Genomic DNA, 25256 nt, shown 5'->3' with positions numbered 1-25256 from the left:
TACCAATCATTTTCGGAAAACGACACCCCTGTTGTTAAGTGTAGAATTGGTGAGCGTTTCAAGATGTCATGTTTTTTGCTCATTTTTGCTCGAACATGACCTCAGTTTGACCTCAATAACTCCTGACCTGAGGTGACCTATGACTTGAAATTTTGTGTGAAGGTGTCAAATTGATGCCCGGTAAGGTACCCAAAATTTGGCGGCGCTGCGCGCCGCCGTTTTCTCGCTATTTAAGAAAAAACACAGGGGGGGGGGGCCAAAATGGCCCCCATCAGGGCGCGGGTTAACGAGGTCAATTGCTAACAACTTACAAAGGCTGTCCAACCTACCGACACCACCCACCAATACCTAATGACATTGAAGCATGCATAGGTACCTACTTACTTCTGAAAGCCAGCAAACCAAACATTTGCGGAGGTGGCATAAAAACGCCACCTTCAGTCTACTGAGCCATGGGAAATGATACGATAGTCGAAAGGCAAGAACGAAGCACAGCAGGTGAATCAATGGAAATAATAGCCGTTTTCACGACGGCTATCTGGTACACATTTGGTGGACATTAGGTCAGGGGCGGATCCAGGAAAACTCCAAGGGGAGGGTCATGAATCGAAGTGGTGCCCCTACCTATACCCAAAATTAAAAACTCAACGGATTTCGTCCACTTCATTTTGGTGGTGCCCCCATTTTCAGTTTTTTTCTTTTTATTTTTCATTTTTAGTCAGTATCTTAACTCTTAGCCACAACCACATTTACCAATTGTAAGCAAGTATATATGAATGTGCTATGTGTATATATGTTGTGGACGCTGAGTAGTGAGTACTTACCAGGAACGTTATCAGGTAAGCAAATCGTTGTCAGTCCGACGAACTTGACCCTGGCGTCTAAAGGGTCTGTCCTTGACACTTCAGGCTTGTCAGGGGCACCAAAGTCCTTCCAGGGACACCACAAACCTGTCAGGGGCACCTACGGCCTTGTAGGGGCGCCACAGGCCCGCCAGGGGCACCACAGGCCTGCCAGGAAGCAGGGGCACCACAGGTCTAGCAAGTATACACGACAGGCCTGTCAGGGGCACAACGGGCCTGTTGGGCCCATGAGCACCCCTAGGGGCAGGGGCACCACAGTCCTTCCAGGGGCACCGCAGGCCTGTGAGGGGCACCAGCGGCCTAGCAGGGGCACCAGTCAACACAGGCCTGCCAGGGGCACCACAGACCTGCCAGGGGCACCAGAGGCCTGCCAGGAGCACCACCGACCTCGCAGGGGTAACTTGGGCCTGTCAGGGCCCAGGGGCACCACGGGCCTGTCGAGAGGCACTTCAGGCTTTTCAGGGGCACCATAGTCCTCTCCGGGCGCAGGGGTAGCAGGGGCACCAGAGGCCTGCCAGGGGCACTACAGGCCTAGCAAGGGCACCACTGGTCTATCAGGGGCACCACGAGCCTGTCATAGCCATGCATCTCAGGCTTGTCAAGGCCCAGGGGCACCACAGGTCTGTGAGGGGCACCAGCGACCTAGCAGGGGCACCAGTCAACACAGGTCTGCCAGGGGCGCCACAGACCTGCCAGGGGCACCACAGACCTGCCAGAGGCACCAGAGGTCTGCCAGGGGCACCACCGGCCTCGCAGGGGCACCTTGGGCCTGTCAGGGGCACCACGGGCCTGCCGAGGGGCACTTCAGCTCTTCAGGGGCACCAGTCCTCTCCGGGCGCAGGGGTACCAGTGGCCTAGCAAGGGCACCAGAGGCCTGCCAGGGGCACAAGCGGCCTAGCAAGGGCACCAGAGGCCTGCCAGGGGCACCACAGGCCTAACAAGGGCACCACGGGCCTGTCAGGGGCACCTCAGGCTTGTCAGGGCCCAGGGACACCACAGTCCTTCCAAGGGCACCGCAAGCCTGTCAGGGGCACCAGAGGCCTGCCAGGGGCACCACAGGCCTAGCAAGGGCACCACTCGCCTGTCAGGGGCACCTCAGGCTTGTCAGGGCCCAGGGGCACCACAGTCCTTCCAGGGGCATTACAAGCCTGTCAGGGGCACCAGAGGCCTAGCAATGGCACCACAGGCCTGCCATGGACACCACAGGCCTGCCAGGGGCACCACCGGCCTTGCAGGGGCGCCTCAGGCCTGTCAGGGGCACCACGTGCCTGCCGGGGACACTTCAGGCTTGTCAGGGGCGTTACAGTCCTGTCAGGGCCCAGGGGCACCAGGCCCGTGGTGTCCCTGCTAGGCCTGTGGTGCCCCTGGCGGTCCTGTGGTGCCCCTGTCAGGACTGTGATTCCCCTGATCGGCCGGTGGTGCCCCTGGCAGGTCTTTGGGCCCCCGGGCCTCAAGGGGGGGGGGCCATGACCCATGTGACCCCCCCTTGGATCCGCCCCTGCATTAGGTGCGGATTTGGCCAAATTAGGTGCAGCTTTGGTCAAGTTAGGTTCGGTGTGTATCTTAAAAGCTATCAGTTTGAGTAGCACAGATGCTTAGGTAATACCCCATTTTTGAAATTTTAACCCTCACCGGCAGAGGGGGTGCCGCCCCCATAGGAATTTTTCGCGCTAGCTCCGAACACGCTGGGAGAGCTGAAACTTGGCATACCTGACCTTTGATTCAAGCCGGATCTTTTGACACAAGCTGCATTTTCGGGTCTGGTCAGGTCACTGACCTATGACGTCATAAGTGAACCTCTCCACGGTCTTCAGATGTCGCAACTTCGCCGCGCCCTCACTGCCGGAGGAGCTTTCACAGGGAAATGAAACTTGCAGGATCTAGTATCCATTACGAGTCTCACAACTTGTATATCTCGGATTTTTCCTAAAGGTCATGAGGTCAGGTCATTTTCGTGACCTCACCATTATAAGTCAATGGGAAAAAAACTGCTGCTATGAAATGAAAACTGCTATTCTGGCGCCGGGAACGATCTCCAACTATCTCAAGCACACATAATCGTGATTTGATGCACTCCTTGCAAGGTTAGATGCGTCACTTTTGCAATGTTGACCTTGCGTGACGTCATTTATGACGTCATCAAGGTCAAATTAGTTTTTCGTCAATAACTTCCGATTAAATTGAGCTATCGAGTCAGAAAAGCCACCAATTGACTCAGGAAGACCCGCCGAGTCGAATGATGTGCGACATGACCTCTTTCGACCAACTTCGCGACCTGGGGGCGATGACCTGACCGTGACCCGAGGTCAACACCCTAAGTTGACCTAACCCAAACATTAAAGTATATCATTCGACGCGCCTGAGCGAGGCAAACACGATGCTGCAAAATCGCAGCTCTGCGGCCGTTTTTTGCAAAGTTATTCACCAAAAACTGAACCGTACCCTGGGGCACTTGACCTGACCTCAGAGGTCACCGGTTGGCCTAAGACCTTAAAATCGGGTATCAATCTCTGCGTCTTGTAGCGGCGCACACGCTCGTTTTTTCCGCGACGCGCTAGCCCCACCAGGGGCAAAACGGCGAGGGGGGGGGGTCGTACCTCCCCCCCCTCGGCCGGCGCGTATGTAGAAAACCAATAGGTCCGGCAAGGGATAAGACATTATTTTCGATTAAAACACTGAAATGAATTCATTATATGAAGATATTTGCTTTGAAAGGGATTTGGTGCAGATTTGGTCAAATTAGGTGCATTCGCTAAATAACCCGTCGTAAAAAAGCCCTAATGTTGAATCAAGATCGACATGTCAGTAATAAACAAGTGAATTGATAGGCAACTAAATTATAAAACTGCAAAAACATTGCCCTTGTAATCGAGATGCCCTTGACCGAGCAGACTCCGGCCAGCTGGGAAATCCTCAGTCCTCAGCGCCGGGCGGTGTTACCCCGTGAGATACCGTGAGGACGATAAGGCGGCCAGAAACATGTCACCATCGTTCGTGTCAGATCAAGTTCGTGATTCCACTTGTCTGAATGACTGTCAACTAGTTTTACGTTTTAACCATTTATGAAGTTCCCCATCTCAAATAAGGTTTATTCTTTTCGATTTACTGGAAATCTAAGAAAGAACTCTTGAACGAGAAATGTATTAAATGACTCACAAATAATAAAAGAAGGGAGCAGCATATCAATGAAAGAGATCTCGTCATGTGATTGTGTCCTATTGCCACCATGTCAACAGTCAAAACATTCCCTTGGTTATCAATGATCGAAAGGTCATTAGGTATTCAGTCATGCCCGACTGAGAGGGTCTGGTGACACCCCCTGACAATTCGAAAGGTTAGGAAAGCCACAATGAACTCAAAATGAACCATGCATACCAATCAAATAATTTGCAGAGTCACCTTCCTCGGCTAGCTAACTGATGTCAGGCGGCTTTGACCTGACTTTAACTTTTTAATGACTTTACCTTGAGGTGAACAACCAAGTACCGAATAAAAAGGTGTGATTTGACTAGGCTGGACAAGTACCTATAGCTGCGCCAAAATCGTACCTCTGCAGCATTTTTCCATTTTGTCTTTTCCTTAAAAATGTACTCTACCCTTACCTATGTCTTTGACAAGATCTCAAGGGCCACCGGTTTACCTGAGACCTCAAAGTAAGATATGCACCAATTCATGCATCTCGTAACGTTGCATTTGTCGGTTTTCCCAAACCGTCCTAACTCGATTAGGGCGAAACAGCGGCGTCCTGAAATCTGAGATCGTGCTCACACCATATACATAAGAAAGAAAATTGATAGGTCCAGCAAGAGATGGCGAGATAGATGGGTGAACACTCAGAACAGTGTTCCCCGGTGGGCGGCCCTTCCCACCTCCGCTTTTCCTAAATGCGTCGGCGAAAAAAAAAATCAACCACAAATAGTCCAAAATTTGAGATTTTTTTTTGGTGCAACGGCAATTTCAGCTCCCACCTATGACCTTGTAGTCGATCACATTTGAGCCTCGCAAGCTTCAAATAGCCTCCCTTTCATTTCCACCACCCGCCGGTCGCTAGGAGCACAGCACCGGCGCTTGACTGGCTCTATCCCATCTCCAGCCGGTGCGCCACGCTCGTCCGCAGTGCGCCGGGTTCGTCCGCAGTGCGCCGGACTGGCCGCGGCGGCTCCGCGCTGCGTCACCGGGCAGTGATGGATCGGCCGACCCTTTGTCACCGGGGAACAGTGCTAACGACGGTTTGATGGAGCGGCCGGAACGACAGCACGGCCACAGTGGTGATGACAGTGAAGGCAGTGGTGACACTGGTGCCAGTGAAGGCAGTGGTGACACTGGTGCCAGTGAAGGCAGTAGTGACACTGATGCCAGTGGTGGCAGTGGTGAGTGGTAGCAGTGGTGCCAGTGGTGGCACTGGTGACAGTGGTGGCACTGGTGACAGTGGTGGCAGTGGTGACACTGGTGACACTGGTGACAGTGGTGGCACTGGTGGCGGTGGTGGCAGTGGTGACAGTGGTGGCAGTGGTATCAGTGGTGGCACTGGTGACACTGGTGACAGTGGTGCCAGTGGTGGCAATGGTAACAGAGATGACAGGGATCGTGACAGTGGTGACAGTGGTAATAGTTTTCGGCATCTTGCCAGGGATGGGGTCGGGGAGTGCGTTATTAGGTAGGTATTCACCGCACTGTAACACTGGGGTAAATGTTTCCAGTGGTAGAATCACTTTGTTTTGTAACCCAAGCCAAATTATGCAGCAAATTACAATGATGCCTTTCGGCCACCCTCGCGGCTGGAATTATTTCAACTGAGCTTATAGAGCCTTTTCATGAAATCGCATACGTTGAATCAACTGGTGGTGTTTTCGTCTCGATCGGTCCAGTAGTTTCTGAGTTATAGAATGGCTGCCGTAGGCAACAACGGTCATGTGACCTCCCAAAGTCATCCAGGTCACCTGAGGTCACCGTCTTGGAAACGGCTGATAAAATCGTCCCCCCTGATTCGAATGGTGTTTCGTTCGTCCCGATCGGTCCCGTGGTTCCTGAGTTATAGAATGGCTGCGGGGGTGGCGGTCGAATAGTGTTGTCCCTTCAGGGTGGGGTGATGGGGACTTCCCCGCACTCCGCAGCCACGAGTCTGTGCACGTCTGGCGCCGCCATGTGACGCCCGCCCAGTGACCGCAGCTCACCCTTGTACCAGCCGCGGGTGCTCGATAGCCGACAGCTTCTCTGCGTCCCCCCAATCGCCCCACGATAGAGCTCAGCTCGTCACGCATTAGTCACCCACGGTGTTTAAAAGTGCCGCGGCTGTGCGCACACAGTGTCAGGAGCGGTTGGGCGGCTGTCAGCAGCAGTTGAACGGCCTTCCTCTGCCCGATTCAGGTGAGAAAGAACGCTGGTAAGCCATTTTTAGCTTGGCGATTACTGATTATGAATGGAACATTGACCATTAAATTTGATTTCTAGTCACCCAGTCCATAAGTGTTTCGCCCTTAGATTTTGTTTTGCCCCTGAGCCTCGGCGTACCGTGACGGTTGTCGGTTATGTCGGTAGATGGGTTGGCTTACGTGGCTAGAGAGACGAGCCAGCGGGAAAAAAATCCCAGCTCCTTTGTAACGATCATTCCACCGCTATAATGGCATGGTTATACAAATAGAAATGCTTAGGCACAGCGTACTGCCTCGCTCTGCTTATGCATTCTTAACCCTTGTCGGCACAGGGGGTGATGCACCCCTTAGGTTTTTTGCAAATAACTCAAGTAAAAAGGGGCTGATCGCGACGAAACTTTCAGTAGCTTCGCATTGATCAATTTTACACCTACCCTGAAAATATCATGACCCTGACCCAAATGACCTTTGACCTGTGAATACTTTTCGAGACCGTGTTTGGCCAGAATCGCGATTCGGCGTACGTCGGCTCGCATTAGCCGCGCGTTTGCCGTCTTTTCGCGGTTTCAAGCGTTCAAACATGTGATTTGATGCTGCTCCCATGCATAAGAGTGGATGTCAAGGTCACCTGAAGGTCAGGTCAGGTCAATGGCCTTTGGTGACCTCGGTTCACTCTTTCGAGTTTCACATGTTTCTATGTTGGTTTTTGGAACTGAATTCGAATTTGGCAACCATATGAACATTTACGAAGTAGTTTTGGTGGCTTCGTAACATGTTACGAAGCTGTCAGAGGCGGTTGACACGTAGGTACTACGAATACCCGGCAGGACCCCTACTGGTTAAACTGACTTAACCTGACCAAACCTGGCTTAAATGCATAAAGATATCATCTGTGATCAAAACTAGCATGCTATTCGTGATCAGTACCCCGAAAAATTCCTTAGCAGCCACACTTTACAATGCTCTAACAGGTCCCGATTTTCCCAACTTTTGGGTCATTGACCTGACCTGGAAGGTCAACCGATGACCTAAGACCTTAACTTAACATTGGGTATCATCGGCTTCCTCTAGTCACGCGCAACACGCTCGTTTTTTTCCGCAAAGCTCTAGCTCGATCAGGTGCCAAACGCGAGGGGGGGTCGTACCAACCCCCTTGTGCCGTCGAAGGACGCAAAATGGCCTGTGCCGGCGAGAGATAATTCATATCCAGGCTCATTTTAGAAACAAAAATGTACTTTTTTAGGATCGACTTGTCATTGTAAATTGGACATAGTTGACCTTGTTTGGCCTCCCTTTGACGTAGGTAAAATGTCTAAAATCGAGGTCATCGACACAACATCTTGTGTATCTCGATGATTTTTTTCGAATGCCGTTTGAATTTCTCTGATCCGGCTATTGGTTCCAGAGATACCTGCGATGCTTACCTTTGCCCCCCCCCCCCCCCCAACAGGACCTGAAACTTGCCAGGCGTCAACGGGGCGCGGGTTTTAACCTGCACCCCACTGGGGTCTGCGTATAACGCGTCCTTCTGGGGGGGGGGGGGCTCTTCATAGCCCCCTCCTAACTCCGAAACTACTGGGCCGATGGTCTAAATTCAAACGGTGTCTGATAGCCCCGGAAAAACTGTCGAGCGAAACCTAATATCATTGACCTCGAGGTCACCGATGACGTCACAGGTCAGGTCAAAGTAAAAATTATTAGCATTTAAGCTTGTTCACATTTTGGGCTCTGGCCGCCGTCTTACAAGTCAGATCAGGCTCATTTTTGTTTTACACTCTCGTGAACAGATGCTTTAGATACCCTGACGGTACCAAACTTGTACTTTGATTTCCCGGTCAGAGTCAGGTCATCACAGGTCACGGAAATATTATATCATGCGTCGGTCACGTGACACATGTTTTATGGTCCATTTAGGCCATAGATTTCGAATTTGATGTCATTTGTGTCATTTGAGGTCATTTTGAGTTGAGTTTAGCTTAGGTCAGGTCACTTTCAGGTAAAAAAAGGTGAAATTTTTAATTTTTTTTTTTTTTGAACAAAAAAGGTGTCTATTGGATGCAGTTTGAGCTCAGGAATACGATGCTATTTACATTGGTGTACGATGTCAAATACGTACTGAAAAAATGATTTGAAAAATTTTATACTTGTTATTTTTTGCATTAATGCGTATGACTTGGCCATTTTTGAAGATATTTAGCTAAAACTTGCTAGAGTACCTACCTAAGTCATAAGCATGTGTTCTATCACATATATTCTGGTTGCTTCGTTAACCCGCGCCCCACTGGGGGGGGGGGGCTATTCATAGCCCCCCTCCAGTTTTTCTGCAATAACTTCCAAACCACTTAACGTATCGACGCCAAACTTTCAGTACCTTCGGCTGCATCATTTTGACACCTTGTGTCAAAATTTGAACTTCGTAGCTACCATAGATCGGCCGAAAATGACGTCAGAGTGACGTCATGTTCGGCCGATTTCGACGCAAAACATTGAACCACGGCAATCGCTCCCAAGAGATCAGTTTTTAAGCTAGATTCAATTTCTTTGCATGAAAGGACTCAGAATTGACTGCGCTATCAAACTGCTATCTCGGATTTTCAAAATTGTGAAAATTGCGAAAATGTTATTCAAAATTTATATTTTTTATATTTTTTCAAAAAGTTTTTGACTTTTCGAAAAAAACCGGAATGCATGTGACAGAACCCATGATTATGACTAACTCTAGCAAGTTTTAGCTAAATATCTTCAAAAATGGCCAAGTTATACGCATTATTGCAAAAAAATCACAATTTTAATTTTTCAAATCAATTTTTCAGTACGTATTTGACATCGTACACCAATATGAATAGCACCATCGCGTTCCGGAGCTCAAACTGCATCCAATAGACAATTTTTTTGTTGAAAATTTAAGCTTGCAAAATTTGACCTTTTTTGACCTGAAGGTGGCCTGACCTAACCCAAAATGACCTCAAATGACACAGACGACATCAAATTCGAAATCTATGTTCTAAAAGGACCATAAAACACGTGTCACGTGACCGACGCATGATATAATATTTCCGTGACCTGTGATGACCTGACCCTGACCTGAAAATCAAAGTACAAGTTTGGTACCCTCAAGGTATCTAGAGCATCTGTTCACGAGTGTGTAAACCAAAAATGAGCCTGATCTGACTTGTAAGATGTAGGCCAGAGCCCAAAAGGTGAACAAGGCGAAATGCTAATAATTTTTACTTTGATCTGACCTGTGACGTCATCGGTGACCTCGAGGTCAACGAAATTAGGTTTTGCTCGACAGTTTTTCCGGGGCTATCAGACGCCGTTTGAATTTAGACCATCGGCCCAGTAGTTTTGGAGTTAGGAGGGGGGCTATGGAGAGCCCCCCAGTAGGGCGTGTTATACGCAGACCCCAGTGGGGCGCGGGTTAAGTCAAAAAGTTTGAGAAAAAATATAAAGAAATAAATTTTTAAGTTCATTGTATATCATTTTTCAAATTTTCATAATTTTCAGAGTGCAGTCAGTTTTGAGAGTAGCAGTTAGATAGTGCAGTCTATTATGAGTCCTCTCATGCAAAAAAATTGGATCTACTGTAGCTTAAAACCTGAGCTCTTGGGAGCGATTGCCGTGGTTCAATGTTTTGCGTCGAAATCGGCCAAACGTGACGTCACTCGACGTCATTTTAAGCCGACCTATGGTAGCTACGAAGTACATATTTTGACACAAGGTGCCAACTTAATGCAGCCGAAGGAACTAAAAATTTGGCGTCGATTCGTCAAGCGGTTTGGAAGTTATTGCAAAAAAACGGGAGGGGGGCTATGAATAGCCCCTTCCCCCCCCCCCCCCCCCAGTGGGGCGCGGGTTAATAGATATTTTAGCTCGAGCCGAACAGGTACTTTCCTGAGCTTTGACAGTCATCGTTCCCTACCTCATAGCTTTTGTGAGCTTAAAAAAAGACGGCTACATGGTAAAAGAGGGTGAACCCCCGACGTCTCTGTTACGCTTATCACAGTCGATGACGTCATGTCTCAAGCAGAGATCAATAGCCAGCCCGCCGATCAGAACATCCAAAGCCCTGTTATCTCACAGCCGGGAGCGGATATGGGTCCACCCGTGTCTGAACTGCGACACCCGGGGACAGCGGTTATCTGCGCCGCCGGTTTTGTCGGCACTCAGGCTGTATTTTTTTAGGTTCTGAGAACAAAACATTGATTGGACGCAATCACATCACTGATAAAGGCAGTCTGCTTCATTGCCGATAACATTCCAACATGAGGCTCCGTTAGTGGCACGTGACAAGTTAAGCTGTGGAAAGATACCCATCGACATATGTACTTCAAATTTAAATGGGCCATGCTGTTGCAGCTTGATTATAAAAGATCCATTCCTTTGCCTGCTTGAAATGCTGCTAAGCATCATTGAAATAAAAGCCATATCCATCCATTTACATTGCTACGTTGATATGAGAGGTGTGAAAATTATATCATCCCAAGCAGATCAGTACCCACATATGTGTCGTTTGAGTTGACAACTGATCGGAGCGTTGTTGATTCACATTGGCGCCTAATCTTAACCCGGCACCGCCTGGGCTATTTCCGTACCCACGACAGCCTGGGGGGGGGGGGGTCGGATCCGAACCCCCCCCCCTGTTATCTCGAGAACCAATGGTCGTATCGAGCCCCGCGAGGCGGCGTTCGAAAGGTCTCTACGAGACCTTCCCAAAGCACTCTTAAGATTTTAAGATTGAGGTCAACTTTCGGGTCAAGATCAGGTCAAAGGTTAAATTCAGGGGTTTTGCATGATTAGGCTTACGGACAGCGGAATAGATAGCTGCTGCTCGAAACTCACCAAAAATGACCTCAAAGGCCTAGTGAAGGTACCATGTGAGTATAGGGGTCATACTAAGTACGGGTCAAGGTCAGGTCAGGTCACGAAAGGTCACGGTTTTCACTTTCTGCTACTTGGGCGTGCGACACATGTTTTATGGCTTATTTTTCACGCCGAATCCGATGGTAATGGTTATATGTGACCCCAAGTCACTGTGCTGGTGATAAGTGTGCATTGGAAGCATAAAAAACGTATACCATACATAACTAAACGAGGGCTAAGAAAAAAAGTCAATTTTTCAACTTTTTATTTTTGACATAAAAATGCACTTTTCTAGACGAGCTTTGTCCCAGGAATCTAGTGGTGCCATTTGTCTTCACATGCGATGTTCAGAAGTGCCTCTAATTCACGAAAATGCTTATGACGTCACCATGCCCTATGCATGTTGGAGCTATTTGTTACAATTTGGGGGTCAAAAATTAAAATAGAAAGTTGAAATTTGGGACATCTAATGTTCTGATAGAGCTCTATAACATATATTCCGTTTTTTTGAAATTCCCAAAATTTTGGATTTTATTAGGGTAGACCGGGGCAAGTCGGCCCGCCGAGGTAAAACGCCTCAACGATGTTTCTCGGAACTGGCAAGGTTCTGGAGAAACATCCGCTCTTCTATAAAACGTGCACTATATGATCATTATATGAGCAGACTGGAAAGAAATTGTGATAACTCTTTATGGAGATATAGCCAAAAATGTGTTTTTGGAGTGATTTTTAAGTTTTGTTGTCAGATTATGCATCATGGCGTTCTTTTATGGTCCACATCAGGTTACCGACTTTTATGTATTTTGAACAACTATTGTCTAGCGCTTATAATGCCGGGTTGGTTCGTGCTAAATTATCCCTCGCATGTGTAGGGGGGGGGGGGGGTCGGATGGACCCCCCCATGGTTTTTCGAGAATAACTCGCGTAAAAAGCGGCCGATCGCGACGAAACTTTCAGTACCCTCGCATTGATCAATTTTACACCTACCCTGAAAATTTCATGACCCTGACCCAAATGACCTTTGACCTGTGACCTCTTTTCCGAGACCATGTTTGGCCGGAATCGCGATTTCGCGTATGTCGGCTCGCACTAGCCGCGTGTTTGCAAGCTTTTCGTGGTTTCAAACGTTCAAACATGTGATTTGATGTTACTCCCGTGTGTGTCAAGGTCACCTGAAGGTCAGGTCAGGTCATTGACCTTTGGTGACCTCGGGTGACCTCGGTTCACTTTTTCGAGTTTTACATGTTTCTAGGCTAGTTTTTGGAGCTGAATTCGAATTTAGCAACCATTTGAACATTTACGAAGTAGTTTTGGTGACTTTGTAACATGTTACGAAGCTGTCAGAGGCGGTTGACACGTACTACGAATACCCGTCACGACGCCTACTGGTTGACCTAACCTGACCTGACCCGACCTGGTCTAAATGCTTCAAGACATCATCTGTGATCAAAACTAACACGATATTCGTGATCAGCACCCCGAAAAACCCCTTAGCAGCCACACTTTATGACTTTCTAACAGGTCCCGATTTTCCCGACTTTGGGTCATTGACCTGACCTGGAAGGTCAACCAATGACCTAGGACCTTAAAATTGGGTATCATCGGCTTCCTCTCGCCACGGGCAACACGCTCGTTTTTTCCGCGAAGCTCTAGCTCGATCAGGGGCCAAACGGCAAGGGGGGGGGTCCAACCGACCCCCCACCCCCCTACACATTAGAAGCTGGCAAACGCCGCACACATGCGAGGGTTATGTCTTGCTGGAGTGCAAGGCGTTGTTCTCTGACCGAAGTACGCGATGGGGTAAAACGCCCCAGTAGGTCGCGGGGCAAAAAGCCCCATGGGGCGTTTTACCTCATGTGTTGTTCGGACTACCCACTTCCTAATGTTCGGTAGCTGGCGAACAGTAAGTTTCTATGCATTTATATGTACTTTTCTCAGGAACGTAATGGCAAAGGAAGTATTTTGTTAACATTTGCATTGCAATAATTTATTATTTGGCCTTATGAGGCAGGTGAAAAACATGCTCATACAATAGTGTCATAGCTGGACACCTGACAGGATGGAAGGTGCTAACTTCAGTGCCGTGCCTCCCAAGGTCTAACGGACCTCTCACATAAGATTTAGTCAGCTAGCGTGTTTAATCTTTAATCTAGAGTATGGGGCTTCTTGCCCCAGGCCGTGGGGCGTTTTGCCCTGGGGTTGGGGCAAAATTGCAAAGTTGCTTCACAAATCACTTCCTAGCTGGGAGTCCGATCATAAGTGAATGAATTTGAGGGGTGGAATTTAAAGTAAAATGTCCAGAGAACGCATTGAGCACAAGTTTGGTCTTTCAGGTGATGTGGGACAACAGTTATGTAGCAAAATAAATTATCTGGGGCGTCTTGCCCCAGGCTACCCTACCTGTTTTCCAAAAATATAGTTTTTTGAATTTTTAGGGGTAAAAAAAACGCATTTTATGGAAAATCCGAGATAGCCATTTTAAAGAACTCGTTGAGCTGCGTCTATTCATATCCTTAATTTGCAATTTGATTCAAACCTTGATTTTTGGCGATTTTTTAAACATTTACCACTTTTTGACTGAAAACGCCATGTAGTTACGTCACTAAAATCAATATATCTATAAAAAATGATTTTTTTCCTTAAAAATTGCACAGGAGACGTCAAATTGATGGGGGAGAAGGTATGCCAAGTTTCAAGTAGATAGCGTAAGCGGTTCATGAGTTATTTAAGAAAAACGGAGGGGGGGGTCGGATCCGACCCCCCCCCAGGAGGTCGCGGGTTAAAGTAAACTTAGCGCCGGTGTACCAGGCGCGGGCAAGATCGGGTGAAAGGTCGTGGTTTCATTCGCCACAAACACCAGCTATCGTGGCATCCAGGCCCTAAATCACCCATTCATCCATTCGGGCTAAATTTCTTATAAAAAAAAAAATATTAATAAGCTAGGTACGAGCCACAGTCTGATTTGGCGGCACGGTGTCAACTTCATGTGAGTTGTGGACTCACAATGTTATCTTTTTCAGATAGAGGTCATGGAGCCAAGAAGTAGAGTTCAATTGGCAGACCTTCATCTGAGGCTCATTCAGCTGGAACAAAAGGCAGAGAAGAAGAGACAGAATGATATGAAGAAAGGAGGAGTGTCAGTGCTAGAAGTCAACGTGGTTAAGAAGTACGAAGACGAGTATATGTATGAGCTCACTCTCACGCGTGTGAAGGTAGCTCACAGCATTGAGAAGGGCGGCACGGTTTCTGTGTGGACGACACGACCTCAGCAAGATCTGAACTCTGAAGACGACCAAAAGAAGACCACACCAAAACCGCCGTCTGCAGTGGTGACTGAAGTTAAACTTCAAAAAGACTCCAAAAAAGACTCCAAAGAACAACTCATTCTAACGGTTGTATTTCCATCAAAGCCGAAGAGCTGGGAAGAAGGATTCCATCCCAAGACTTTGTTCATACAGCCAGTCGAAGATGCCTTCATAATCAACCAGCTAACAAAGGCAATGACGTGGCTTAAAAACATCGACACGTCGCGGGCGTCATCTGCGGACAAGCATACAGTTCCGGTGGTGCGAGCAATGTTCAAAGAACATGCCCGCGACGGGAAATCTCTGGAAATGGACCACATCAGCGGGAGCAGCACTGCTTACTTCAACTCGAAGCTGGACAGGTCGCAGGGCAGAGCGGTGGAGATGGCCCTGCGCGACCGCCCGCTGACGGTCCTCCACGGCCCGCCCGGCACCGGCAAGACCACCACCATTGTGGAGGTGATTCTGCAGCACGTGGAGCGCGGTCAGCGCGTGCTGGTCTGCGCGCCATCCAACAAGGCCGTCGATAACCTGCTCGAAGGACTGCTGAAACAGATGGCGAAGACCCCTCGCTGTAAGCTCAGCAGGGGTGGAATCATCCGCATTGGCCACCCAGCGAGGGTGGATGAGAAGCATCGCTGCTTCTCACCTCGAGCGCAAATCAAAGAGCTAAGACGAAAGTTGAGGTCGCAGAATCCCACTCTGCTTTCACGGGTGACTGATGAGCAGCTAGAGGACGCAGCACGGCTGAGGGCGTTGGTAGTGATGAGCACACTGACCTCCGCCCCCAAAGAAGACGACTCATCATATCGAACCTTCGACCTGTTGGTGATCGATGAGTGCGGCCAGGCGACGGAGGCCGCCTGCTGGCTGGCCATCCCACTGGCCAAGAAGGTGCTGCTGGCGGGCGACCCACACCAGCTGCCGCCCACCGTCCTCAGTCAGGAGGCGGCCAGCCGCGGTCTGGCCGTCTCGCTGATGGAGCGGCAGATGAAGCTGCATGGTGAGGGTATCGTCCACATGCTCGACACCCAGTACCGCATGCACGCGCTGATCCAGGAGTGGTCCTCAAAGACTCTGTACGATGGCAAGCTGAAGGCCGCACCGCTAGTGGCAAGTCATCAACTGACCGACCTACCCGGGGTGCGCAGCACGCACTGGACAAAGCCGACTCTGACGCTCATGGACACCGCCGGCTGCAGAATGACAGAAGCAAAGGGCAAGACCAAGTCGTACCAGAACGAGGGAGAAGCCAGGCTGGTTCTCGAACACGTCAGGCTGCTGATGGATTCTGGTTTGCAGGCCGAGGATATCGGTGTGATCACGCCGTACAAGGGTCAGGTGTCGCTGATCGCAGGGCTGCTCGGCGCCGCGCGACTCGACCAGGTGGACGTGAAGTCGGTGGACGGCTACCAGGGCGCCGAGAAGGAGGCCATCCTCATCTCGCTGGTGCGCTCCAACCCGCGCCGCCAGCTGGGTTTCGTGGACGACGTGCGGCGCCTGAACGTGGCGGTGACGCGCGCGCGCCGCCACCTGTTCGTCGTCTGCGACATGGTCACCGTGTGCCAGCACCACTTCGTCCGGTCTCTAGTCCTGTACCTGGCGAAGAGCGGCACCAGGCTATCCGCCCTCAACGGCCGACGACCGCCCGGTGGCCACTCTGGTGACAATAAGGACAGCAGCGACGGTGCCGTCCGCGAAGAATCCGCGAGCGACATCACGAAACTCACGGCCACCTTCGGCGCAATGAAGCTGAAGCACCCCGAGGGCCATGCCGTGTCGAGAAAAAGCGTGACGACGCCCTCCAGAAGAAGTGGGGTGGCAACCAAGGCAAACGGGGGCCACTCGGCGGCCAGACCAACGCAAATCTTCAAAACATACGGACAGTTTCAAAACACCGCAGCTTCTACACAGGCCAATATGGGGCGACAGGGTCAGGCCAGGACGACGGTCAGAAGGGCCAGAACTGTCACGAGCCATGCACAGCCTGTAGTGAGCAGCTACAGCTGGGATTATGACGACTTTTAGCGAAAAGAAAACCGGAGAGAGGGGACGCTCTGTGCTGGCAGTGGGTGCCGTCTGCCGAACGTCAAGGGATGTCAAGGGAAGCCGGAGGGGAGCGTTTGTGCCCATTACCCCCATTGCACATGCTCGCATTTTCTTAACATGAAATGTAGATTTAAACTGGATGATTGTGGGACATTACAGCAAGCACTGTTTGTACAGTAATATATCTATTAGCTGGCATCAGGCCAATTATCCTATCAGAAACTCTAAGATAAACTATCTGTTGCAAGTTAGATATGTGCATTGGCCGTTGCCGTTGGGTGTAGTCGGCTGGCGCGCGCTGCTATCCGTCGCTACTACTTAGGGCGACTGCCTGGTCGCTGATCTGGTCGCGCGTGTGCTCGGGGGCGGCGCGAGCGGCTGGTCGAGGAACGGCTCTATACGTGACCCGAGCTGAGCTCGGGAACGTGATGCTCGTAGAGTTATGCATGGTGTTGTCAATACAGAAACTTCGTAAACGATAGAAGGCTGAAAACCGTCTCTGAGGAATGAATAGGTCGATTGATCAGACCCGCGCCTGCCGCTCATCGGGCGCTCACATTAGCAACTCATGGATTTTACATACACACAACCAACTGACACGTCTTCACAGCAAAATTTGCTCAGGTCATCCGTGATCGGATTTAGCTACGTTCACCAGAATTATCAACGAGGCACTCGACATTTCACTCGCCTACCGGCTATGCCGAGCTAATGCCTACCGGCGCTAACTACACTGAAAAAAAATTTTACTCACTTTTCTGAGTAATGACTGAGTTGCCATTTTGTCCAATGGTAAAACTCACTCTAAATCCGCGTACTCAGGTAAAACTCAGGGCGGAACGCAGGTAAAACTCGGGCAAAACTCATTGCAAGTGAGTAGCATGTGAGTAACAAAGTGAGTTGCCATTTTGTCCGATGGTAAAACTCAGATAAAACTCAGTAAGTACTCATGCGTAACTCATGTCCTACTCAGACAACTCAGGCCAAACTCAGGTATTAGTAAGTCATTACTCATGAAAAACTAGGAAGTAACTCACATGTAACTCAGCTGGTACTAATGTATAACTCAGGTGGTAGTACGGCCATAACTCAGTTGGAACTCATCGGTTATTCAGTGAAAACTAGGGCTGTACTCAGGACGTACTCACGTCGATAACTCATACGATACTCGGGTGTTACTCAGGCGCCGCCTGAAACGGCTGATCGGATTCGTTTTATATTGGCTCAAGCCAATGTATAGGCTCGCCGCCCATGATAACAGCTGCCGCATCAGCATTATGCAATATGCATGCATGATGCTCATACAACAGCCACTACCAGGCAGCTAGTCTATATATTGGGATTGGCCAATATATAACGAATCATTGCCCAAAACCAGCATACATATCTGTATTATACCATGCCCGACCAACGTCTAGTCTTGCACTATTCGCCCCAGCCCTTACAAGAAATACATGTTTGTAGAAACGGTCGCATTGCGCTGTATTTCAATTCTGACACACGCCAAACTGCGTCGGGGGGGGGGGGGGGGGGATCAACTCCACGTCAGCTCAGCTTCACTCTTTTGCCAGCTTCTCGACCTCAGTCTTCGCGCCTACAGGTGGCTGGCGCTCAGCATTGAATGGTGTGTGGAGCACATGGATACACACAAACCACAGCGTGTTTCGCACTTTGTGCGCCGTTTGTTGACTGAGCACAAAGTGCGCCGTCGCCCACAGCAAAAGACTCCCTTCCAAACCATGGATCCCCACAAGACTTCCGTTCGCTCCACGATGAGGCGGCACCGTTCGTTTTCTTCAGACTTGTTATGATAGGGGTGATCCAAATTTTCGTCACCCGTGTACGCCACCACTGACGCCTTCTCCGCCAAGATGCAGAGGAGGCTCAATGGGCCGTTCCCTGAAAACACAATAAAAAATCAGATTTTCTTTTGCCAGTAAGAGAAACGGAAGTTATAGGGCATGCAAGGTGATTGAAATATCAAAAGTTATCAAGTTACCTCAGCTCAAAATTAATGTTAAACCGCGCCGTGCTGGTGCTCTGAGTTTACCGTGATGTACTGAGGGGAGGGGGTCGTCTTCACGTCCCCTCTTCTAACTCGGCTGTTGGGGTTGGGCCACGTAGCGACACGCCGTAAGCGGCTTTCGAAAAAGCATTAAAGATATTTAAGGAAATACTTGGGTAATTTTAAGGTCAAGTCAAGTGCCAGGTCACCAGAGGTCAGGAAAGGCCAAATTTTGCTTATTTCAATATTTTCGAAAAACTGGTGCTTAACTCGGAACCAAAAGAGCTGCCCGCGGAAAAATGCAGTCAAAAGCCCTTTCGACTTTTTTCTTGCTGGCGTTTGATCTCAGATTTGACCTCAGGTCAACAATTAAGCCTCCAGAGAGCAAAAACTCTAAAAAGCCGTTTTTACCAAAATGTTTTCTGTAATACTTTCCACTCAAGAGTCACGACATTTATTTTGCCGTTAGCATAGTGTTCTTCTCGTCGGGACGAATGAACTATAATTAGACCTTGAAAGGCCATATTTAAAACTTGACCTTAGGTTGACCTGACCAGGTCATGTTGCATATCAGTCGATCCAAACCGTCAAGCTGAACACATATGAGGTGTTTTATTGCACTAGCAAACATATTTTATACATGCCGTAAGGTTGATACTTGAGACATGGTGATGGGACAGTATCAAAAACGCTATACAATGAAATCCGTTCGATATTTTTTTGACATTTTACCTCAAACTGGTGTGAAATCGAGCGGTGAATTCCCTGAGCGAAAATGACAAAAATATCGAACGGTTTCCATGGCACGTTGCGAACGGTGCGATCGTCAGCGACCATTGAAATTTTTCCGATGTTAAGTCATTTGACGTGACCTGACCTTGAACGACCTGGGTCTAAAATTTCTTCATATGCAGAAACAAATGTATGAGCAGGTGTGCCGAAAATGGTGGCGCTGCGCGCCGCCGTTCTTAGATATTCGCGAAAAACCTGAGGGGGCGGGGTGGGGGGGGGCGTAAAACGCCACCCAGCACAGCGCGGGTGAAGGTCGGATGGTCACCTTAACATTCGGGTTTTAGTCTCGCAAAACACTTCCATGGGCGTCCAATATTAAAATCAGCTTGAAACAATCACATAAAATGTGTTATACTTAACAGTAATGGAAATAAGTATGTCACGTCCAAACGCGTCTCGCCGCGGTATCTAATAATCTAATATGTAAGGAAGGTTGAAAATGCTCGCTGAAATCGAATAGTGTGCGAAAATATGTGTGTAGGCATTAAAAAAAAAAACAGTCGGAAAAAATAATAACAGTGGAAAAATAATAAGCACAAACGAGACAAAAGAATCTTAAACGGTTCAGCGAGCGGAATTAAGACCATGGGCTCCACCACCGGGGGGGGGGGGGGAAGGGTACGGGGGACGTGTCCCCCAATATTTTACATTTTTAACATTGTGCCTATGGATGCTGCATGGAAAGAATCGACTTCAAACAACCTTCGCCCCCCCCCCCCCAAAAAAAACATCGGGTCGTGACGGAGTTCTTGTTTAAAGAAGTAAAAAGGGTCAAATGAACGTTCTTTTAGGATAAGGACAACATTATCCCACAAACATGTTTTTTTTCTAACCCTCGCATGTGTAGGGGGGGGGGGGGTCGGATTGACCCCCCTTTCCCCATGGTTTTTCGCGAATAACTCGCGTAAAAAGCGGCTGATCGCGACGAAACTTTCAGTACCATCGCATTGATCAATTTTACACCTACCCTGAAACTTTCATGACCCTGACCCAAATGACCTTTGACCTGTGACCTCTTTTCCGAGACCATGTTTGGCCGGAATCGCGATTCGGCGTACGTCGGCTCGCATTAGCCGCGCGTTTGCAAGCTTTTCGTGGTTTCAAACGTTCAAACATGTGATTTGATGTTGCTCCCATGCATTAGGGTGGGTGTCAAGGTCACCTGAAGGTCAGGTCAGGTCATTGACCTTTGGTGACCTCGGGTGACCTCGGTTCACTTTTTCGAGTTTTACATGTTTCTAGGCTAGTTTTTGGAGCTGAATTCGAATTTAACAACCATTTGAACACTTACGAAGTAGTTTTGGTGCCTTCGTAACATGTTACGAAGCTGTCAGAGGCGGTTGACACGTACTACGAATACCCGTCACGACGCCTACTGATTGACCTGACCTGACCTGACCCGACCTGGTCTAAATGCTTAAAGACATCATCTGTGATCAAAACTAACACGATATTCGTGATCAGTACCCCGAAAAACCCCTTAGCAGCCACACTTTACGACTTTCTAATAGGTCCCGATTTTCCCGACTTTGGGTCATTGACCTGACCTGGAAGGTCAACCAATGACCTAGGACCTTAAAATTGGGTATCATCGGCTTCCTCTCGTCACGGGCAACACGCTCGTTTTTTTCCGCGAAGCTCTAGCTCGATCAGGGGCCAAACGGCAAGGGTTAAATTTAACCGACCAAATCGGTTAAATCCAACCGACCCCCCCCCCCCCCCCCTACACATTAGAAGCTGGAAAACGCCGCACACATGCAAGGGTTAAATTTAAATATAACATAACTCACCTCTTCTTTTTCGAACTATGCCGGGTAGGTATCCCTCAGTTTCTCGATCGATCTGCTCCGCCGTTCACGGTTGGCACCGACCTCCTGACGCCGGCGGGGAATGTCTGCTGGTCCATCAGTTCACCTCCCTGTTCTCCGCGGCGCATGCGATTGATAAAGGCTTCATCGACAATCACCGAGCTCTTCACAGATAACTTACCGGTCCCATCCTTCGCTGCACGCCTTCCCCGCTCCTGCACTCTCCCGCACAATTTCACAATAGCCTCAACAATTCAACGTGAACTACGCGAGTCACCGCAACGGACTGAAGCGCGCGTCGCGGTTTTCGAACGCAACGGCTATAATACTCATCACGCGAACTCACGCATCACGCAGGAAACTCACCCTGCCGCGCATGCGCGCATCTTCAAGCCGGGGGTACCTCACGCACAACTGCACGTGAATTCGCGAGAACTCATGCATTGCGCAGGAAACTAGATTTGCCCAAGCAAAACTCATTTCCGACTCAGTTCGAATTCACGAAACTAAGCACTCAGAACTCACGCATAACGAAGTCACCCTGGTGATGTGAGTTAGATCAGCCAATAAGTGAGCACCACTATCGTATTCACTGAGTTTCTTCATGAGTTATTACTGAGTAATGCCTGGCCTGAGTAAAAAATTTTTTCAGTGTACAAGGAACAGGCATAACGAGTAGGGGTACATACATACCTGCGTTGCATTTAGGGCCTAAGATATTCCATAGAAATAATAAATACATACGAGTATACGTAAAGTGATGGCTTCAGTTAAAAAATCTAGTGAATGAACTATAAGTAAAAACTTGTTTAGATCAATGTACCCATGGAAGAAGGTGGGATAACAAAAGTCGACAAGTTTTTTTTTTGCATCTTACGCATGGTAGTTATATATCACTGCATGTAAGGCTGCGCTTTATATTTACGTATTACACTTAAAGTCGAGAATTCGAGTCACGCCTTCTCTTGGCTTTGCTGCCTGGATAGTCTCCGTTACCACTAATGTCTCAAGGTCGGCTCGTAGATTGGCAGTCGCCGGTGCCTCATATGTCTCAAGGATGGCTCATAGCTGGACACAGTCACCGCCCACCGGTAGCTCAAATGTCTCAGGAATGCCTGATAAGTAGAGGTGGCAAAATGTGAAAATTTTGGGAACCAGATTCGAACCAGACCCGACTGGACATTTCTGGAACCAGTCGAACCCAGTCTAAGGTAAAATCGGAACCAGTTGGACCCGTTCCCCAAAAGTCAATTAATGCAAACTAGGTATTTGTAGATATCATTAGTTGCATCAAGTAAAACAGCTTTTTTCCCACTGGGAATACTTATGAGCTAGTGTGCAAAAAAAAAGCACACACACAAGAGCAAATGTTTTATTTTCATTCACTTCATATTTTGGAATCATGTGTAGTGTGCATGGTTTATGGTAGGACCCGGTTGGACCCGTAAGAAAATTTTCAGGAACCGGTCTGGACCCATATGGGTCCAGACTGGTTCTTTGGACCGGGTCCTCGGGTCCACAATTTGCCACCTCTACTGATAAGTCGCCGGTGTGCCTCAGATGGGTATCTCAGGGATGGATGGCTCTTAGCCGAAGAGTCGATGGTGTCTCAGATGCCTCAGGGTCCGCTGCCTGGTGAGCCGCCGGTGTCTCAGATGTCTCGGTGACGGCTGGCGAGTCACCGGTGTCTCAGATGTCCCAGGGATGATGACTCTGCACCTGTGCCGTCCCTATTCTGGTCGGTGTTAGTAGTGTTCGGCGTGGGAGACTGGTAGCGGACCATTCAGAGACCGGCCGACACCGGAAGCGGCGCCGGTGACTGGTCGTATCTCCTGCGCGCGGCGTCCATTCTGCGCCGGCCGGCAGTCGACCCTCGCCCGGCGCCGCAGTCCGCTCGGCTCCACACAGACGGTCCCCGACACCCCGCCGGCGCCGATCCCAGTTCAAACATCCCAGACCGATACATTTCGGCCCCGCGGGTGTGTAAATCGTCACCTTTCGACAATGCCCGGGCGTCCCCCGGCGGCCGGCCGGCCGAATTTCCATAACAGGATTGTGCCGGGTCGTCGTCGGCGGCGGCGCGCGCTCGTCGACGCCGACGTTTCACAGTTGGTCGGCGGTGGAACTGGATTACGTTGGTAAGTTTACCGACGCGGCTCGCCTGATGAGCGGCAATTGGATTTGCCCGCGGGCGGCTCGTCTATGGAGCCGCGTCGTCAGCCGGCGTGTGCCGAACGTAATCAAATCTGGCGCAGTGCGGCGACCAGTGGCGCTGTGCGACGACGACTACCGCGGTGCGACGATTGACTAGCGAAAAGGATATCCGGGAAGTTCGCGTCGGCGTCAGCGGCTGACTTTTCACGATTTCTCGGGACATGCTGCCGCCTGCCACAGAGCTAAGCCGTTGGATGTCTACTCAACCTTGAATCCAAGCCTGATCGATTACAGGTAGGGGAGAGTGGGGCAAAGCGGCCACCCTAACGCTTCTCACGATGCCAACGCTTCATTTTTAAACTTGGAAAGATTCTTTCTATATCAATGTGATCCCTATTAAGTTGCCTTTTATTTCAACTGCGTTTTATTTCCAAAGGCGTTCACATATGAAAGATATTGACAAAACTTTAAACCTATGCATATTGGCCACTTTGCCCCATACCCTGGGGCAAAGCGGCCACCGGCGTCTTCTCAAGTCGGCCAGATATGAGAAACAAAATAGTTGCCTCGTGTACGACTAGTGTATTTGATGGTGACAAGGTTAAGCGAGGATGGATGTTTACTTTATCATCTTCCATTTGTAGGTAAACAAACAAAGGATTTTCATGAAAAAAAACATTTAATTGCATTATTTGGTAACTCATGCAACTGAAAAGTGGCCAAGATGAATGCATGACGACACATTTGAATATAAATAATGTTTTTTATCCAGATGGAAGCAACTTATGGCCAATTGGGGGGTGGCCACTTTGCAGGGTAGGTACCCATATTGAGTTGCCCCGGCCACTTTGCCACGCGCATACCGTCCAAGACAAAAATACCTATTCCAGTTAAGCTATTAGTGGGGTAAAAAACATTAAAATTGGTAGAATACATGTAGGTACGATAACCATGCAATACATGGACAAGAACGCTTAAAATTCCAAACGGTTATGGAATAACATAACATTTAAAAGTTGTAAACATAGTTGGTAACCTGGCAAGAAATGCTTTTCCGTGTTTCACAGAACAATGGCGATGGGCCTGAAACCCCGGTCTGGCTCATTCGAACGACCGTGAAGAGAAGTATAATTGGAAACCATAAATTGGAACTGACGCCAGCTATGAAGGGCTAAAACGATGGGTGGCCGCTTTGCCCCGGGTGGCCGCTTTGCCCCACTCTCCCCTACCTACTGTACCTAGGTGTCCCCGGCTGCAGCGGCTATATATAGGTACAAATACAATTAAAAAAATATACTTACCTACAGTGGCGGCGGAACACCTTTTGACCTGACCTGACCTTCAGGTGACCTTGACACCCACCCTAATGCATGGGAGCAACATCAAATCACATGTTTGAACGTTTGAAACCACGAAAAGCTTGCAAACGCGCGGCTAATGCGAGCCGACATACGCCGAATCGCGATTTCGGCCAAACATGGTCACGGAAAAGAGGTCACAGGTCAAAGGTCATTGGGGTCAGGGTCATGAAATTTTCAGGGTAGGTGTAAAATTGATCAATGCGAGGGTAATTAAAGTTTCGTCGCGATCGGCCGCTTTTTACGCGAGTTATTCGCGAAAAACCTTAGAAGGGGGGGGGGGCATCAACCCCCCTGGAGGGTTATTTTTTGGCAACCTAACAATATAAAGTGGCCAGAATCCGGGAAGAGAGTAGGATTCATGGGGGTAGGTAAGGTTCTGCAGGCGCCATCCTAACAAAAACCTTATGGCATTGGGCCCCCTTTCAGATGCCCCTGGATCCGCCCTTGCCCCGAACTTTATTCCCCCTCTCGACTTTTCCTGTAAAAGTAACCCTGCTTTAGGTACCTACACTTCTTGGAAGGTCCGATGCTTCATTATTGCATAGTTGACCTTGCGTGGCGTTATGTATGACGTCACATAAGTCACGCCCCGTCACGACACGTCGTCACGTCATAGGTAGGTACCTATATGACGTCAACGCTAGACCCGGAGGACCATGCCGCCATCTACCTGCGTCCTGCACA

General features: G+C 49.2%; 1 protein-coding gene across 1 annotated transcript; it reads left to right on the top strand.

Moving 5' to 3' along the window:
• Nucleotides 1-6168: 6168 nt before the first annotated feature.
• Nucleotides 6169-16945, top strand: LOC122373631 (DNA-binding protein SMUBP-2-like). The gene is made up of 2 exons (XM_043351904.1): nt 6169-6230; nt 14119-16945. Exon 2 carries the CDS (start codon nt 14128-14130, stop codon nt 16429-16431), a length of 2304 nt encoding a protein of 767 aa, XP_043207839.1. The 5' UTR covers nt 6169-6230; nt 14119-14127; the 3' UTR covers nt 16432-16945.
• The last annotated feature ends 8311 nt before the right edge of the window (nt 16946-25256 follow it).

This window comes from Amphibalanus amphitrite, unplaced genomic scaffold, assembly GCF_019059575.1.
Source record: "Amphibalanus amphitrite isolate SeventyFive unplaced genomic scaffold, NRLGWU_Aamphi_draft 001525F_arrow, whole genome shotgun sequence".
NCBI classification, from domain to species: Eukaryota; Metazoa; Arthropoda; class Thecostraca; order Balanomorpha; family Balanidae; genus Amphibalanus; species Amphibalanus amphitrite.
The sequence above is the reverse complement of the archived record's forward strand: the minus strand, read 5'-3'. Positions and strand labels throughout refer to the sequence as shown.

Coding starts and splice junctions, on each gene's coding strand:
- LOC122373631 (XM_043351904.1), top strand. CDS start 14,128: ATGGAGCCAAGAAGTAGAGTTCAATTGGCAGACCTTCATCTGAGGCTC.